The sequence below is a fragment of the Gigantopelta aegis genome, chromosome 2 (genome assembly GCF_016097555.1).
Source record: "Gigantopelta aegis isolate Gae_Host chromosome 2, Gae_host_genome, whole genome shotgun sequence".
NCBI classification, from domain to species: Eukaryota; Metazoa; Mollusca; class Gastropoda; order Neomphalida; family Peltospiridae; genus Gigantopelta; species Gigantopelta aegis.
In genome coordinates this window covers 45,825,114-45,845,349 of record NC_054700.1, presented here as the reverse complement: position 1 = coordinate 45,845,349, position 20,236 = coordinate 45,825,114, and the positions used below count along the sequence as shown (strand labels likewise).

The 20,236-nt window shown below is 39.7% G+C and overlaps 1 protein-coding gene across 1 annotated transcript; it reads right to left on the bottom strand.

Annotated features, from left to right (window-relative positions):
• Nucleotides 1-3,991: 3,991 nt before the first annotated feature.
• LOC121386298 (tubulin alpha-1A chain-like) lies at nt 3,992-20,041 on the bottom strand. Its single transcript, XM_041517150.1, has 3 exons — nt 19,893-20,041; nt 6,005-6,227; nt 3,992-5,266 (listed from the first exon to the last, which is right to left on the bottom strand). The coding sequence occupies exons 1-3, from the start codon at nt 19,893-19,895 to the stop codon at nt 4,137-4,139; spliced, it is 1,356 nt and encodes a 451-aa protein (XP_041373084.1). The 5' UTR covers nt 19,896-20,041; the 3' UTR covers nt 3,992-4,136.
• Nucleotides 20,042-20,236: the final 195 nt, after the last annotated feature.

Below are 20,236 nucleotides of genomic sequence, written 5' to 3'. Positions count from 1 at the left end.
CAACACACACCATTGGCGAACATACATTATGTAAGCATTTATTTTCACTCCAAAATTGAGAACATTTCTGTCTCAGTTTTTTTGCTATAGACCGCATCTGGCTGTAGTACTGGTCCGAACAGGTGGTTCATTAACCGATTCAAGGCGACTTGTTGGTCTATTTCAACACTGAACACCAACAAAAAAGGAGGGAAAAGTGCAGTGATAAACTGGATTGTATTCTAGTATAAACAGATTTTATGACTATACCATCACGGTTTTTTGTTTCGTCTTGAAACGAATTTTATATAAAATTTTATATTGCAATTAGTTTCTGGCATACTTCGTAATTCACCCGAATCATTTCGTATACGCTCGGCGTAATTCCGAATGTTTTCAAATTCTTTTTAAATCACTGCCAGGATTTTGCAAGTAAAGTTTTAATTGGTCGAATGAAAGGTCAACTGGACATGAGCCCCAACGGGCTGCTGTTAGATCCACATGTAATAGTGGAGCTAATTTTAATTAGATTGCGTGAACCACATGTCACAATTAGGAACTATAGTGGATCGTGATCAATGAACTCTCACCCGGAAGTGATCTGTGTAGTGAGACCTAAGCTATTGATCTTATATATATTTATAAATAAAATATTCTAAAGTAGATATTGAAGGATTTCACTTCTTAATTTGTTAAAATTGACAAATTAAAATAAATTTATTTCGCATGGAAAGTGAGGAAAGCTAGTTTGTTTTGTTTAACGGCACCACTAGAGCACATTCATTTATTAATCATCGGCTATTGGATGTCAAACATTTGGTAATTTTGACATAAAGTCTAGGAGAGGAAACGGGTGCATATGCATGGGGAGGGTATTGGGGGTCGAAACCCTTACCTGCTCAAGCTGATTTGTGTGATTAAAAGGACGATCACCAACTCTTTTTTTTTTTTTTTTGGCCTAACCCCAGATGGCTGAAGTGTGTGCCCAGGACAGCGTGCTTGAACCTTAATTGGATATAAGCACGAAAATAAGTTGAAATCAAATGAAAATTACGTAACCGGTTGCATACAATTCTTCCACTAATCGGCTTTAAATCTGAAATTTCAGGCTCCAAAAAGCGACCTGCGAAAAGCCAAAAAAAAAACCCACACAAAAAAACCAAACATAAAAAAAACTCCATTTTCCACCTCAGCAGGAGCGCCGGAAGCCATTGAAAGTTGGTACGGCCATGCAAGCAATGTATATGATGAGATCTATGCTATGCGAGCGCCATAGGAAGAGAAAAAACAGAAACATTAGTGGCCCAAACAGTGGTACGGTCATGGCTCAGACCCTGCTCAGAGGTCCAGCTTTTTAAATACAATCCCAAACTACATGCTGTCCAGCAGCCCATATCGTTTTTTAGCAGAAAATATTTCTGATAAGCTGTTATTTTGAAAACAAACATCAGGCCATGTTTTACTTCCTATTTGGAGCCCTGCGTTTCCAAATGGCAGGAAATAGGAACGAAATGTTTTATTTAAAGGGACATACCCTAGTTTTTAAACACTAACGCATATTTTTGACTATTATAAGCATTTTTGATAACTTAAATCATACTTTACATAGACTTTATTGTTTAGATTATAAATTTTTCTTACATTCGAAGTGTTTTTGGTCATCCTGGTGTTTTTAATATCACAAAATGCATTTCTCATATTTTAAAAAACGCACGTGCGTCTGAGAAGTAACAGTTATGGAGTCGAGTTTTAGTCTATTTTTAAAGGGTATTTCACCATTTCAAAGTCACAGACTCATGTTTCACTCAACTGTAACTTTATCCAAATGTGTTATAGGTCTGTAGATTAACTAAACTTAATGTTAATTTTCACGGGTTAAAACTAGGGTATGTCCCTTTAACGACGCACTCAACACATTTTAGTTATGGTTATATGGCGTCGGACATATGGTTAACAACCACACATACATTGAGAGAGGAAACCCGCTGTCGGCACTTAATGGGCTACTCATTTTTCGATTAGCAGCAAGGAATCTTTTATATGCACCATCCCACAGACAGGATAGTAGATACCACAGCCTTTGATATACCAGTCGTAGTGCATTGGCTTGAACGAGAAATATCCCAATGGGCACACAGACGGGGATCGATTCCAAACCGACCGCGCATCAAGCGAACACTTTACCACTGGACTACGTCCCGCCCCAAGACATCAAGTTCAAGATTAAGCACAAGATTAAACACACATTCCTCATCATTATTCCAGATGAGCGACCACGGGTGTGTTTGGAGACGGATGTCGAGATGCCCCTAATCCGAGTACGCTGCCGTTTGACAGCTATATAGTCCGCCCCATCATTCTATAAAAAAAATTTGGGGTTGTTGTTTTTGTGTAAATTATTTTAGTTCGGTTTGACATAAGAAAACATGTAAAAGTGTTTAGAAAATAACGAAAAACTACAATACTAGTGTACAATTAAAAAAATAAAATAATCGATTTATAAATAAATAAAATCTGTAGTAAGAAAACGACGCTTGCAGCGTTATGGCCGCCATTTTGGTTTTATGGACCGATTTAGGTCTCACTACACAGATGTCATCTGCCACTGAAACCCATGTTAAATTGCCCAACTTCAAATGAAGATTGCCAATAGAACGGGTTCTCGTTGGCATTAACAACATACATCACTGCGAACATACATTATGTAAGCATTTATTTTCACTCCAAATTTGAGAACATTTCCGTCTCAGTTTTTTGCTATATAACCGCATCTGGCTGTGGTACCCGTCCGAACAGGTGGTTCATTAACCGATTCACTCTGGCTGTCTCTTGCGCTATACATCCATGTCCCAAAAGAACAATGCACAATATTACAAATTAGCATGGGCAAAGTACAGCCAGAAGGCTAACCATTAAACATGCATATTGTTTAATTCTTAATTTCTATATAAGTGAATATGTGAACCATAACTTGTGTCACAATTAGGAACTATAGTGGACTGTGATCAATGAACTCTCACCCTGAAGTGATCTGTGTAGTGAAACCATAGTCTTGATACGAGATAACTCTATTTGATTAATTTCACTACAGACGGGTAACAAGAAAACAATCAGTTATCTCATTAAAGCAAGACTATAGGTGGCATTAAACCAAATAACTTCCGGCTGGGTCAGAGTTAGAGGTACACCGAAATTCTGATAGAGAAGTTAACACCACAAGTCCTGTGATTGGTTAAAAATATGTGTTTTGGTTGTAAAAAAAATTAGTTTCATGTGGGCTAAATATTTATGTAATTTTATTTCATCTAGTACCTCTGTGTCAAGTAGCCTTGTGCCTTGTGCATGGGGTACCTGTAAAACAAGTACTCAAATTTTGTGCGAAACTAGGGGTGTTTATATCGTAAATGAGCCATAAAAGGTACCATTTTCTGCAGTTAACCAGCTACATTTTTTTTTACATTGGTAAAAAGGACTCATTTTATATGCACTATCTGACAGACTGGATAGCTAATACCACCTTTGATATACCAGTCGTGGCGCACGAGAAATAGCCCATCGACACGAATTGACCCTAGACCGACCGCGCATCTGGGAAACGCTTTACCACTGGGCAACGTCCCTTCCCTTTTGAGACTTAAATACGAACCTGGAACAGGATCTGGCGCATTTGGTCGAGCGCTCGCCTGAAGTATCTGCGTTCCTCATTGGTTCCATCCCAAACCCCCTCCCCGCCATATCCAAATCCAGTGCCGCAATCCCATTTCCACCCAAAGATACAACCATTTCCCTGCTCCCAATTTAATCTAGATATACGTCATCAGTCTCCTTAGTACATCAACTTGACCTTTCTTGCTCAACTTGCCTTTGGTGGCCATTTATTTAAAGATATCTACATTAATTTTATTACTATTAAAAAAAAAAAATCCACTCATCACTCCCCACACCAAACCCCCTCCCCTAAAAAAAAAACCCCACCCCAACCTCACATAAACAAAAATAACAAACTAAAACGATCAAGTAACTTGACTCTTTTTTTTCTTTTAACTATCATTTTCTAAATTTAGTTGATCTTTTGACAATTGCGTATTAATCACAGTTGGATTTTGAACTTTATTGGGGTAACTGTTCAATAGTCCGTCAGTGTGAGTATTAGTCAGTTAATATTCCTCCCCTTCTTCTTCTCCTTCACCTTCAACGGAGTCTACGCCAACTTCTTCGTAGTCCTTCTCCAAGGCAGCCAGATCCTCGCGAGCCTCCGAGAACTCTCCCTCCTCCATACCCTCACCGACGTACCAGTGGACGAAGGCGCGCTTGGCGTACATCAGATCGAACTTGTGGTCGAGACGAGCCCACGCCTCGGCGATGGCGGTCGTGTTGCTCAACATGCAGAGGGCACGCTGGACCTTGGCCAAGTCACCTCCCGGGACGACGGTGGGTGGCTGGTAGTTGATGCCGACCTTGAACCCGGTGGGACACCAGTCGACGAACTGGATGGTCCTCTTGGTCTTGATGGTGGCGATGGCGGCGTTGACGTCCTTGGGCACGACGTCACCACGGTACAGCATGCAGCAGGCCATGTACTTTCCGTGACGAGGATCGCATTTGACCATCTGGTTGGCAGGCTCGAAGGTTGCGTTGGTGATCTCGGCAACAGACAGCTGTTCGTGGTAGGCCTTCTCGGCGGAGATGACCGGGGCGTAGGTGACCAGGGGGAAGTGGATACGTGGGTAGGGCACCAAGTTGGTCTGGAACTCGGTCAAGTCGACGTTGAGGGCGCCGTCGAATCGGAGGGACGCAGTAATTGAGCTGACAATCTGGCCAATGAGTCTGTTCAAGTTGGTGTAGGTTGGTCGCTCGATGTCAAGGTTACGACGGCAGATGTCGTAGATGGCCTCGTTGTCGACCATGAAGGCGCAGTCGGAGTGTTCCAGGGTGGTGTGGGTGGTCAGGATGGAGTTGTAGGGTTCGACAACGGCGGTGGAGATTTGAGGGGCTGGGTAGACCGCGAACTCCAGTTTGGATTTCTTGCCGTAGTCGACAGAGAGACGCTCCAACAACAGAGAGGTGAAACCGGAGCCGGTTCCTCCACCAAAACTGTGGAAGACGAGGAACCCTTGGAGACCGGTGCACTGATCGGCCAGCTTACGGATTCTGTCGAGGACGAGGTCGACGATCTCCTTGCCCACGGTGTAGTGGCCGCGAGCGTAGTTGTTGGCGGCGTCCTCCTTGCCGGTGATCAGCTGCTCGGGGTGGAACAACTGGCGGTAGGTACCGGTTCGAACCTCATCTGGAAAAACACGAATTGCAGTTTTAATATTTTTCATCTAGCAAGTTACTTATAAAGTTATAACGCGAGTAGCCTAGTAATTTCGGCTCTTTGTTTAAGATTTCGTTTGTGTGTTTCAAGAAAGTAAATAAATTGTTAGATGTGAATTTTTTAAGTATTCAGACTTAAAATTTAGATTAGTTGATTTATTTTCTTGGGGTTTTTTAATTATTGTTTTTTAAAATGTTTTCATTCCTTTATTTTTCAGTATTTACTTTTGCTTCTTATCACATAACCCCCATCTCATGTCTCACTTTCTCAGTTTTAATATTTACTCTCGTTTCTGGACTCATTTGCAATGAGCAAATTACTAAGAAAACATTGAATTTAATTATAAGATAACTTGAGTAATTGGTTTTTCAAACATTTGTTTTAATACTGTCCTCATATTTTTCAGTATTATCGTTTCATATTTTCTTTCATTTTGCCCACTTCTCTATTTGCCTGACACTTTCAACATCTCTCTGACTCTTTTACCATCTGTGTCTGTCTCTCAGTATGCTTAGTCTCTCATGGCTTTCACTCTGTCTTTCAGTCTCTTTGTTTCTCTCTCTCTCTCTCTCTCTCTCTCTCTCTCTCTCTCTCTCTCTCTCTCTCTCTCTCTCTCTCTCTCTCTCTCTCTCTCTCTCTCTCTCTCTCTCTCTCTCTCTCTGAGTGTGTGTGTGTGTCTGTGTGTGTTTCTCATACATATATACTTACCAACCACAGTTGGCTCAAGATCGATGAAGACAGCCCGGGGGACGTGCTTGCCCGCCCCTGTCTCGCTAAAGAAGGTGTTAAAGGAGTCGTCCCCTCCCCCAATCGTCTTGTCGGACGGCATCTGTCCATCAGGCTGGATTCCGTGTTCCAGACAGTACAACTCCCAGCATGCATTGCCGATCTGGACTCCGGCCTGTCCCACGTGGATACTGATGCATTCCCTCTGAAGAACAACATTTATTCCGTTTATAATAAAAGAACAATAAGAACAACGACAGTGACGTTGATGATGGTGATTAAAAATAAATCTGACGAGTTAGTTCACTACGCTTGGCGTGACTAGTTCAAAATAGCACTGCATTGGCAAGAAAGCTGAAATCCCCAGAAGTGTCATCAATGAAATACAAAGTTAAATTTGTTTTGTTTAATGATACGACTAGAGCACATTGATTTATTTATCATCAGCTATTGGATGTCAAACATATGGTAATTCAACATAGTCTCAGAGAGGAAACCCGCTAAAAATGTTAGTAGGAACAAATATTTTTATGCACCATCCCACATACAGGATAGCACATACTACGGCCATTGATATATCAGTTGTGGTGCACTGGCTGGAACGATAAATAGCCCAATCGATCCCTAACCGACCGCGGATCTAGCGAGCGCTTTACAACTTTGCTACGTCCCGCTCCTCCATGAAATTCAAAGTCCCGAAGCGGGAGGGGAATTTCAGACATTACGTGCGAAGAATGAACGAGGAAGGTTGGATTGGCTGACGCAGTGTGTTATAAAGTAAACAGTGGCGCATCTTACGGGGTCCCCATGCCCCCCCCCTCCCCCCCCCCACGAATTTTGCGACAAGTTATATATATATATATATATATATATATATATATATATATATATATATATATATATATATATATATATATTTGTGTTTTCATTTTTAAATCCTAAATTATTCGTCTAAAACATATTTTTGAAAAATATATGCAATTCAAAGTTACATTATCTGGTTACCATATTATAACATCATGTACAAATGTGAAATACAAGCTCAAATGCACTTTTAAAAAAGTCGTGTGTGTTCGCTATGAACGGATATCGTCAAACGTATACGCTTGATTCGTCGCCTGTACCGCCATGGCTCGGCAAAGCACAAACGACAGCCTGTTGTCAGTTTCAGTTAAAGGGACATACTCTAGTTTTTAAACACTAAGACATATTTTTGACTATTAGAGCTGCTTTTGATAACTGAACTCCTACTTTACTTAGATTTTATGGTTTAGATTATCCATTTCCGTACCTTCGAAGTGTTTTTGGACATCCTGGTTTTTTTAATAGCACAAAATGCATTTCTCATATTTTTTAAAACGAACGTGCGTCTGAGAAGTAACAGTTATTGAGTCGAGTTTTCATCTATTTTTAGAGGGTATTTGATCGTTTCAAAGTCACAGACTCATGTCTCACTCAATTGTAACTTTATCCAAATGTGTTATAGGCTTGTAGATTAACTAAACTTAGTGTGCATTTTCATGGGTTGAAACTAGGTTGTGTCCCTTTAACACGTGCGTTTGCCGATTTCAAATTGTAGTGTTCGTCTCAAAAAATTAAAAGAGAAATCTTGCGCTGTAGTTAAACCGGTTTGATCTTGACAACGTATTATCGACAGTCGTACCTTCCTATTTCAGAATTGATATTTTATAGTGTTAGTAGAACTTTCAAAGTTTAGTTTGTATACTAGTAACACATTAATCATGTATATATTTTTAAAATAAAATATACTAAAGTAGACAATGAACATTTTCACTTCTTAATTTTACGTGTTAAAATCGACAAATTCAAATAAATATTATTTCGTTTGGAAAGGGTAAAGTTTGGGTGTGTGTGTGTGTGTGTGTGTGGGGGGGGGGGGGTGTGTTGTTTAACGACATCAAAGATAAAGCATATTGAGTTAATAATCATCCGACCCCATATAACCGTAAATAAAATGTGTTGAGTGCGTCGTTAAATAAAACATATCCTATCCTTCCTTTCATCTGTTGTTGGATGTCTAACATTTGGTAATTTTGACATAATATCATTAGAGAGGAATCGAGTGCATGTGCAGGGGGAGGGTATTGGAGGTCGAAAACCTTACTTGCCCAAGCTTACAATATTTTGAAATGTATGTTTTGGGGGAGCATGGCCCCATATAGACTTCGCTTAACACAGTCTATAACCCCAACCCCGCTGAAATCCCTGCACACGCGCCTTGGAAACCCGCTACGTTTTTTTTTTTTAGCAAGGGATTGTTTATATGTACCATCCCACATACAAGATATCACATACCATAGTCTTTTTGTATACCCGCCGATGGGGATCGATCCTAGACTGACCGCGCATTTCCAAAAAACACCTTTTTAGGTCTAAGTAATGAATAAAAATAACATATAGTCTTGAAAAATGTAAAGTAAATCGAACACAGTACCCTCTTCCTCTACCCCTAGATCGTTACGTAATTAGTAACACCGCGTTACATGTAACGCGTATGCCAACAGCTGACCACTGTCAAAATTTCAAGGCAAATCCCCAACTCACCGACCCCTGGAAAGGCGTTGTACCATACCTCTATGGATATAAATATGTTTTGGCGATATGAGACGACCCCTCAATCAAGATAGTTAAATTTGTTAAAAAATTGCAAAATCTCACGTGATCTCTTGTTGGGGAATTCTATACTTGTGATAAGCCAATGAAAACCGAGATCGGTACGAGCCCGTCAAAAGTGTTCCACTTTCAAAATCATGGCTTTGTTTTTGACCTGGATAAGCCAGCGTAGTGAAACCAATGCGGAGTGCGGCGTCATATATGCACCAAACGTAATTGGATTTTCTGTTCTATATGCTTAAATAATAAAAATATTCCAGGGAATGTAGTTTTAATATGAATGACCCCTACAACACCCACCCCACCCCTCCACCTTACACACAGTCGCCTTTGTCCCCGATTATCTGCACGAATTCACGTTGGCGCGGATTAGGTAACACATCACCACAGCGCCGACTGACTTTCAATGAACGGATATGGGCAAACAATGAACTCGTCGAAACTATAAGTACTGTCGGAAATAGAATAAAAATGATTTTTGTCGATTATTTCTTACATATTAAACAGACAAGTAAATATTTTGTAAATATCTATTTAATTATAGTCTACCTAATTTAGCATTTACTTGTTTTTGCTCTCATTGATATACAAGGTGGTTATTACTCTTGAAATTAAAAGAAAGATGTCAGTAAACAGGTGATTTGTGCACTTTATTGGAACAGACTATAACACATTTTTTGTCAACGTGTCAATTTCATTGCTGTTGCAATATGTGAGGGACTGTTTCTGATGGTTTACCCCTATCCCTCTCCAAAACAAAATATTTGTAGACATTTATAAGTAACTTCTGAGCAAGACTGTCGAGAAACATTCTGAGATTGTGATATATTATACCGGTATTAAATGTGCTATCTCAAAGTTGCATAATGACAGCTAATGCAAACCATGTTTTTATTAAATTTTGCTTTTAACATTTAAAGACTACACCTTTAACTGTATGCCCGTAAATGATTATAGGAAATAATTTTACTAGTAGAAATACATTTTTATTAGAAAATCTTTATCATAAACAGATGCTCACAGATAACTTGTGATATAGAACCTTTTTTAAAGTGGTTGCAAGATTGTGTAAATTTCTAATGTACTTATATTGAATTTATATTCACTAAATATGCTGGTATAATTAATAATGTATGCTGCAATTCAAAATAATCAGTTAACTTGCAGTTTTAAATTAAAAGTTTGTTTGCGGGTAAATGAAACTGACACAATGTTATGTCATCAAAATGTGTTATAGACTGTTCCAATAAAGGTCACAATTGTCCTGTTTACTGGCATCTTTATTTTAATTTCAAGAGTAAACACCACCTTGTACATCAATGAGAGCCCAGACAAGTAAATGCTAAATTAGGTAGAGTATCAATAAATAGGTATTTACAAAATATTTACATGTCAGTTTAATATGAAAGAAATAATTGACAAAAATAATTTTTATTCTATTTCCGACACTACTTTTTTTTTATAGTCTCATAATGCAGGCAATTCTGAGAGAGAGAGAGAGAGAGAGAGAGAGAGAGAGAGAGAGAGAGAGAGAGAGAGAGAGAGAGAGAGAGAGAGAGAGAGAGAGAGAGAGAGAGAGAGAGAGAGTATTACCATAGAAGTGTTTCTTCAACACCCGTTGGTAACAACACCATTCGTTATTTTTGGTTACACACATTTATTAACACATGTACGTGTGTTCACAATTTCAAGACATACGACTGGCTGCACCTAGCTGATGATAACGTCAACAGTGTCATGCATCCAATGAAAAACTACACGATGGAAATCGATTAGACTGTGATGTATAGTTAACCTGACATTCATGGGTCTGTGACGCTAAGTCAGCTACAAGTGCAACGGCTGTAAATAACGTTTAGTCTAAAAAGATGTTAAAATTTGCTTAAAACCTGGTTTTTGAGGATATGTAAGAAATAGAATAATACATTCGTGTTCGTTAGATACCATTTATTTCACAATTCGTTGTTTAAAAACGTATCAAACTCGCTTTCCCTCGTTAGATACATTTTAAAATAACTCGTTTGAGGTAAATGGTATCTAACGAACACTCATGTATTATTATCTATATATTTCTCAGTCAGCCCCCATCCCCCACCCCCACCACCCCTCAATTTCTACATGCTTCCACCATGCCTGGTTATTTAAAATAAAATATTTAAAATTTACTATGAGTATTGTGTTTAGAAAAGATAAAACATCACTTGCAGTGAAAATCCGAAGGAAGAAACGGTTATATGGCGTCGGACATATGGTTAAGGACCACAGATATTGAGGGAGGAAACCCGCTGTCACCACTTCATAGGCTACTCTTTTCGATTAGCAGCAAGGGATTTTTTATATGCACCATCCCATACAGGATAGCACATACCACGGCCGTTGATGTACCATTCGTGGTGCACTGGCTGGAGTGAGAAGTAGCCCAATGGGCCCACTGACGGGGATCGATCCCAAACCGACCGCGCATCAATCGAGCGTTTTACCACTGGGCTACCTCCCGCCCCTTGCAGTGAAAATATACTCTGTCAAAAAAGAAACGCATTAGTGATAGGGAAAGAAGAAAAGTGTTTGAATTTACAAAATATCGTGTGTTTTTTTCAATGTTGCTGAATGACCATGTTTGTTAATGTTCCTGGAATGGGACAGCATGCCCAAATGCACCCTAAAACAAATTTAACGCACGTTGTGACACGTTGTGACACGTTGTGCGACAATTGCAGGAAATCGGCGTGAAATGGTAAGATTTTGGCGAATGCACGTGAAACTCGGGGAAAAGATTGGGGTAGTGATGGGTATTTAAAGCTGCAATGCTCGCAATGATGCCTCATTTCCATTTCGACGTAGACGAGTTACAAGATGCCTGCCGAATCGAAACACTGCAATAGGCCTCCTCCAGTTAGGTAAATCCCAGTCAGCAGTCGCACGCACGCCACATGAACGTCCATCAGAGCACCATTTCACGTCTCTGGGACAGGCACCAGCAGCTTCAGTCAGCTGAAGACCGGCCCAGAAGTGGAAGACCTCGCATAACAACTGCAGCACAAGATCGCTACATCCGGGTTCTGCACTAGCGTCACCGAACTGCCACAGCAACGAACACTGCCGGACGCATACCTGGTTTGAGAAGGGTGTCTGCACAAACCATTCGGAACCGACTTCGATAAGCTGGTTTACGGGCTAGGAGACCGTATGTTGGCCCCGTCCTGCGACGTCAACATCAACATTTACGTTTTTCTTCTACAGCCTCGTGATGGACAACAACGTGTTTACAGACGCCGCAATGAACGTTTTGCCAACAACTACGTCGCCCAAGTTGACAGATTCGGTGGAGGGAGTGTCATGATGTGGGGAGCCATCTCATACACCGGTAGAAGTAAACTTGTGTTCGTACAAGGCAACCTGACAGCTGTACCCTACCGGGATGAAATTCTTCGCCATTACATGCTTCCCATTTTGGATCGACAGAGAGAACTCTTTCAGCAGGACAATGCCAGGCCACATACGGCACGTGTAACAATGGATTTCCTACAGAATGAGAACATTAATGTGCTTCCATGGCCATCAAGATCGCCAGATCTCAACCCCATTGAACATCTATGGGACGAACTGGACAGACGTGTACGCCAGCGTGACCCGGAGCCTCAGACGCTTCTGCAACTGTCACATGCACTGCAGGAAGAATGAGCTAAGATTCCACGTGGACCGAATTCAGACTCATTCAGTCTATGCCAAAGAGATGTTGCGCAGTGATTGCAATTACACAAGGTACTGATTTCAGCGCCCTCTTGCGACGCTGTTTGATGACGAAAACGCCTCCACTGACGTCAGTCCATAGCAATAACACTGTCACATACTCATGTCAGATTTGACTGTGATACGATCATAAATAACGAAATTATACCACTTTGTATTAAAGAGATAATTCCATGAATATTTCGCCTATGCGTTTTCTTTTTGACAGAGTATAAATTTTTTAGAAAGGAAAGAAAGAAATGTTTTATTTAACGACGCACTCAACACATTTTATTTACGGTTATATGGCGTCAGACATATTGTTAAGGACCACACAGATTTTGAGAGAAAACCCGCTGTCGCCACTACATGGGCTAGTCTTTCCGATTAGCAGCAAGGGATCTTTTATTTACGTTTCCCACAGGCAGGATAGCACAAACCATGGCCTTTGTTGAACCAGTTATGGAGCACTGGTCGGTGCAAGTGGTTTACACCTACCCACTGAGCCTTGCGGAGCACTCACTCAGGATTTGGAGTCGGTATCTGGATTAAAAATCCCATGCCTCCACTGGGATCCGAACCCAGTACCTACCAGCCTGTAGACCGATGGCCTAACCACGACGCCACCGAGGCCGGTCCGTGCGCCACGAAGGCCGGTCCCTGAGACAAGTGCAAGTAGAGTAATTTTAGCTCACCTGAGCAAGCGAATTTATATGGTATGTCTGTCTGTCTGTCTGTCTATTTTAATATATGGTAGATAAGAGACAATTCCATGAATATTTCGCCTATGCGTTTCTTTCTGGACAATAGATGCTTTTAGAAATGAGACGAAAACATGAAAATGTCACGTCCTAACTCAAAATGTTACCCTGGAATGGCCCATAAGTGAAAGAAAAGCATCCAGACTGGATATTCTTTGTATTATGGAGAGGGTCTACTAAGTGGAAAGCTTGTGCTCAGTCCATTTCTTTCTAAATGCAAGAAATTATGTTTCAACCAATTCAATTATCGTCTGTATATAATACTAAGAAAATCCATATTCCAGGCATAGCTTAAATAATTAGGGGGGGGGGGGGGTGGAGGACAGTAAAAAAAAAAAAAGATGATATATTCTTCAACTAGAGGGAAATGGCCACATTATTGGATTTTAAGACTCCTGCCTTCCTTCCACGCCCCCCCCCCCCTCCCCCTATTCCCGCCCTCGTTATCTTTCATCCGGAATTTTAAATGTGAAATAGGCCTACAACATAAAATAAATGTTATATACATGGAAAATTTTATATTCGAGCATAAGGTAAAAAAAATAATAATAACAAAAAAATATAATAATAATAATAAGGCGTATCATAAAATATTGTTTGTTTCCGGTTACCCGACCGACCCTAATTTGAACCTGCCGACCCTAAAACTTTTTTTGTATATCCAAAAATGTTTTTTTTTAATATAACACCGATTTCCACGATAACATTCCAATACTATCACAAGCACTAATTTGGTGTCATTTAGGGGATAACCCTACTGTGTTTTCCGATTTGCGGACGTATATCGGTGGTTTTACTGTCGCAAATTTAGTTTTATTGGCGACACGTTAGCTGATGATGATAACTAGTTTAACGTGCCCATATACCACCAGGGTTTCGAACACGCCCATCCCGAGTCTGACCTCCGATAAGATCGGTGGCCGGACTCGGGATGTGGGGTGGGGGTGGGGGGTGGGGGGGGGGGGGGGGGGTCGTAGTGTTGAAAATGGGCAGAATTTTGAAAATAGCAATTAGTAAAAAGTTAATAGAATAAAATAAAAAAAATTACAAGCCAAAAAATATAAAAAATTGACTGCTCGGCCGAATATTTATATAATTTGGAGCATTTTAGAAGGACAGTCCAAAAATAAATAAGAGAAAGAAGAGAGGATCGGACTATTTAATAATATTTAAAAAAAAAGAGAATTAATTTCGACATAAAATTTTGAACGAAAGTCTAAATGTTTAAAGTCCGATATATATGTCCACGTGAGTAGCCTCGTTAAGGCCGTTGGAGGTTGGTCTACGGCGAACCGATGAGCGGAGAGCCTGCAAAGGCGGGGAGGAAGTGCTTCCATCTCTGGTCGGCGAGGATGGTTATGACACTCCGGTAGTCGTTGCCGAAAAGGGCCTTGACGATCCTGTGGATGGTGTGGCTATCCATCTCTCTAACCAGGACCGCTTGTCGGTAGACTCCTCGGCGCTGAGTTAGTACCAACCCCGTCTTGCCGGCTGTAGATTTGATGGTGTGTAGCTCGTAAGTGCTTCCATCAGGCAGTTGTTTCAGTTCTGGTTTCACTAGTCCGCCCATCAGTAATGCCGGATCCGAGGTGTCCCCCTGCACGAACTTCAGGAAGCCGGGCCTGATTTTCCCGATCTGAACTTTCCAAACGGCTTCCGAGTCGGAGGGGGACGGTGGTTGTGAAGGTGGAGGCCGGGCCTTGTCAGGTTGGTCGCTCGGCTGAGCGACGGCCTTTCCTCTTTCCAACGGCGGCTGATCGGGCCGGTGGCTTGACGACTGGCAGTACCGGGGATACCGGCCAGTTCTGTCTGGGCCACGTAGTGGTCGGCGATGGAGGGCCTTTACGGGGCGTCTCACACACCGCGGTGTTGAGTCTGTCCCTCTCGGTGGTCGACGGTTCCGGTGTAGCAGATTTCCTCGGCGTCGCAGAAGGGACCGCCGCTGGCGGTTGAGCCGCCAGGTTTGGTCCCCCCCCCCCCCCCCGTGCCGTTCCTGGCGCGCTTTTCCTCTTCCTCCATTACCTCCTCTTCTGTACGATCGCGTCGCCGTACACCAAAGTCACGGAAGCACGTGACCCGGTGTAAGTGACGCGATATTCAATTAGCTTCCCGTAACTCAGTAAGAGTCCCCCAAGGTGTGTGTGTGTGTGTGTGTGGGGGGGGGGGGGGGGGTAACTCGAGAGTACATGGCGAGACGTCTGTCCTCATCGCAAGTTAGCTTGGAAGTCGACACGTTAGCCACGAAATGTTTTCTTCTGACAATTGATTGATGGAGTTACTTCCCTTCAAATTGAAGTTCGGTAACTTTCGTGAGATATCGGGCGAAGAGTCGGGAAAATTGTTTTCACGAATACATGCGATCTTTTACCGATTTACTCTACATCTAGCGTAGCGAGGTGTTCCGATTAATAATAATAATAATAATAATAATAATAATAGTAATAATAATAACTATATTTAATGATTTACTCCAGCGACAAACTGGCCGTGTAGAAATTTAGTGACCTTCTGATAAACTAGGGGAGGGAATGTTTACCGATACTGATGGATTTTACTGCCAAATCAAATGATTAAATATGTCAGTAAGATCTCGATGCGTTTCGTTATTTTTTGTTAGTGGTAACTTTTTTTGTAAGTGGTCACTGGGAACTTCGCGGGTTTCCGCTAAAAACAATGTCAGAATGACCATGTGTTTGACGTCCAATAGCCGATGATATTAAAGACAGAAATCAATGTGCTCTAGTGGCGTCGTTAAATAAAACAAACTTTACTTTTCAACATTCGTTTGAGCATCCTGAGCATTTGTACTGCATTTCTATTCATTGGACCAATTGATTGCTTCAAACCAAGTGTGTACTTTAATACTGGATGCATACAGAATAAAACTAACATTGCAAATTATAAAATTGAAAGTCTACCATTTCTTAGATACACTAGGAAAGATAATATTCATACACATTTTTAAAAAATGTTATTGTTATTATAAATATAGAACCCTTCTTTTCAGTTTTCATTAAAAACATTTTTTATAACTTATTTACTGCTTTCTATCCAATTAAGGTTCAACCAAGTCTGTCCGGACCAGTACAGAAGTTAAGTGTTAGTATGAGAGTAAACCTTCTGCCTATTATTAAACAGCAAGGGGTCTTTTGTATGTACTCTCCCACAAATAGGTTAGCACCATGTTGCCCTCAAAATAAAAAATCCCAAACCCCAAAATGTGAGGGGGAACGCTAACAAATACATTTACGATGAAAACTATTTATTACAAACTATGGTTGCATTAAACCAGTATTTTATTGATATTTAAGGAAGAGCCCTCTTTCAAGATTAACTTACAGCGATTTTTTTTTTTTTTTTACCCTGGGCAGAGGAAAAGTTACTCCTATTGATTTGACAATTAACAAAACCGCCCGAGCCTTAAAACACTCCGAATACCTAACTGATTACCTAATAAAAACACGAATGGCATCATGAAATGTTTGTAAAGCAGATTTTATACAAACTCGATACACTCACTGTAGAAGTTAAAAGGCTAATTGCTGTTACCTGCCGACGGTATCAAAGATCGGTCTATCGGTCTTTTCAAATACAAGGTCAATTGGTGGTCTTAATTATATTAGTAAATTGGGGGACAGGCCCGTTGTGGCACCCGGGTGAGCAGCGCCACTAGGAACTCGTTCAGACGATACGCACTCACCCGGAAAGCCTAGATGGTCCACTACCCCCCCCCCCCCCCCCCCCCCTCCCTTTCTGTGATTGAATTATTAAAATAATGAATTACAGGGCGGGCACGCACGACACCCCGACGAGTAGCGCCACATGGAACTCGTCCGGGGGACACGGCCGGGTCGGTCTATCAGTGTTGTTAAATAAAATGTTAATTGGTGGTCTTAATTACAATAGTAAATTGCGTTGTGTAGGCTAATAAATTGTTACCAGTGATTCCGTTGTTTTGGTTGTTTTTATACATATTTTTGAACTGCCTGTGATATAGGCTATATTGATGACTAATTATTACTAATGGGAATTAATTTAACGTGATAGTACCTATTGGCCGTTTTGACCATTTCTTTTGGCCGTTTTGACTTTTTTCTTTGGCCGTTTTGACCATTTTCTTTGGCCCTTTTAACTTTTTTCTTTGGCCGTTTTGACTTTTTTCTTTGGCCGTTTTGACTTACATGTTCAGGGCCGTTTCATCATGGGGCCGTTTTGACCGCATACCTGTAAAAAGAAGCCTTTAAACACACCTATGTGGATAGTACTACATATTTCCTTTTTTTAATTAAGTTATGAAATAGCTATAGAAAATAAAATGGCCATAAGGTTTTTGTCCTTTTGAAAATTGTATAATAGGAAAAAAAAGCCTTTATATTTAAAACTGCACATAAAATATGCCCCCAAAACGTCACTTTACCATTTCATTTCTAGGGAAAACACTGTGATGAATGGTATTGTTGGTTTGCATAATGCATTTCTATACATGCAGAGGTTATTTTGGATACCGGTAGTCAACACCTTTATTTAATATCCATAAATAAAATTATTTTCCAAAATAAAATGTTTTTCCTACCTACCTACCCTATATTTTTCCAGCATGTAATAGGAAACAAGTAATTTTTTTTTTTCGGCCTAACAAAAATAATAATAATAATAATAATAATAATAACCCGCTGTCGCCACTTCATGGGCTATTCTTTCCGATTAGCAGCAAGGGATATTTTATATGCACTATCCCACAGACAGGGTACAACAGCCTTTGATATGCTAGTCGTGGAACGAGAAAATAGGCCGCCTCATTAAAAAAATAATAAATAAAATGAAGTAAAATTAAATCAAGGTAAAATAAATTGAAATGAAATACTAAAATAAATAAATAAAATAAAATAAAATAGCATCTTAAGATGATTCTATACTAACAGAAAATAGATTTATTTATAACTTATTGTCCGAACCAAATTGTTAACAACTACGAAAAATTACTCTCCTACCTTTAATTGCCGTTAGATTTCCTCCAAACTTTGTCCAGACAGAAATCTTGAAAAAACCATTACAATGACACAGATTCCACATACCAGATGATAACTATGTCACCAATATCGACTTCACTGAGAGCGCATAGGGCAAAAAGCATGTAATTTTGTGCCAGCTGCCATTTTGACTTTTTATGGACTATTCTTCAAGAGGGGTGAAAGGATAGGACTTAATCTAACAACGTCATAACATGCTATGATATAAAAACAAACGTGATGACATCATATTATTTATTATTATTATTTTTATTTTTTTTAATAATACCAGACAGAAATCTTGAAAAAACCCATTACAATGACACAGATTCCACATACCAGATGATAACTATGTCACCAATATCGACTTCGCTGAGAGCGCATAGGGCAAAAAGCATGTAATTTTGTGCCAGCTGCCATTTTGACTTTTTATGGACTATTCTTCAAGAGGGGTGAAAGGATAGGACTTAATCTAACAACGTCATAACATGTTATGATATAAAAGCAAACGTGATGACGTCATATTATTTATTATTATTATTATTATTATTTTTAATAATACCACTAGAGATAATTGATTTCATATTAATTGTGTCACATACTTTGGAGGCTTTCACCCCTCTTGAAGAGTATTCCATAAACAAGCAACATGGCGGATGGCAGAAAACTGCATGTATTTTTCCCTATGCAATCTCAGCAAAGACGATATCGGCGACATCGTTGCAGTCTCTTGTGTGGAATCTGTATATTTGTAGTGGTTTTTTTGCGATTTGTGTCTGGACAAACTTTGGAGGAAATCTAACGGCAATTAAAGGTAGGAGAGTAATTTTTTGTAGTTGTTAACAATTTGGTTCGGACAATAGGAGATCTTAGCAAACTCAAGATAGGTGACGTTTATCATCCACAGTCTGTCCCATCCAACACGAATGTGTGGGATGTTTGGTAAATAATTTCAGTTTGGAGTAAGTAAAACAAATTTAAAAATATATATTATGTAATATATAGAGGCTATTTCATGGGTTTTTTCAAATACGTTGACATAAAAATCGTATTCGGAAAAAAACCCCCATGAAATGGTCTATTTATTATATACATAATATGTATATAATAAATAGACCATTTCATGATATTATTTTATAATTTTTGGTAATATCTTTCGCTTATCCTATCGAAAACACGTAACGTCATGATATATTTCTTCCTATGGAACTTTTTCATAAAATTTACTTGACCATAGACTTTTAAAAAGAAATCTGAATAAAATTTATCTTTATTAACATTTATTTAACAATACTGCGGTGCAAACATACCTGACAAAGCGATCCTCCAAAAACTCCCACAAAAACAAAATGAGTCGAACGCCGTTAAATTCTAAAACTTACACTCGATGACATTACATTGTGTCACCATTATTTAGCTTCGTATTCAATTCGTTTTAGATATTTTATCGTAATTGCACTTCGTATCCCTTTTTTATAGGTATAGTTGTTTTAATTACATTTTTTATTTTTCAAATACGATCAGATGCATGGGTAATCATCAAATTTAAATACTAAGAAACGAGACAAAGGGAGATAATTTAATCATGCGCTTTTACAAAAAAAGTAAATACGACTTATATATTTTCACTGTAGCTAAAATACAGTGAAAATATGACTTTTCACCGGATATGACTTTTATGGTTTCCGTAGATCTATATATTTCATTGCTAGGTATATAATAAAAAATTAAACTTACCATTTTGGCAACAGTGAGTAGTTAGTCTGCAGTAGAAGTGTAACGCTTTCTTTCAGCGACAAAAACCGTTGTGATAAACAACCCAACTATGACGACTATATAACGCTGGCCAGGACAACCGCGCCGTTGCTGCTACACAACGTAATTTATTGTAACTGCAGTTGTCTCCCCTAGACGTCTGTCAGTGGCGTCATCAGTATTTTGTAGCGCTGTATCATCGGGTTCTGTCTATTACATAAAGAATACTACACAAGTAGCCGTTAGATACCATTAATCCCGTAACCACTGTATACATTGGCAACATATGATGACTAGATAAATCTCTATATTTTTGGTCACTGACC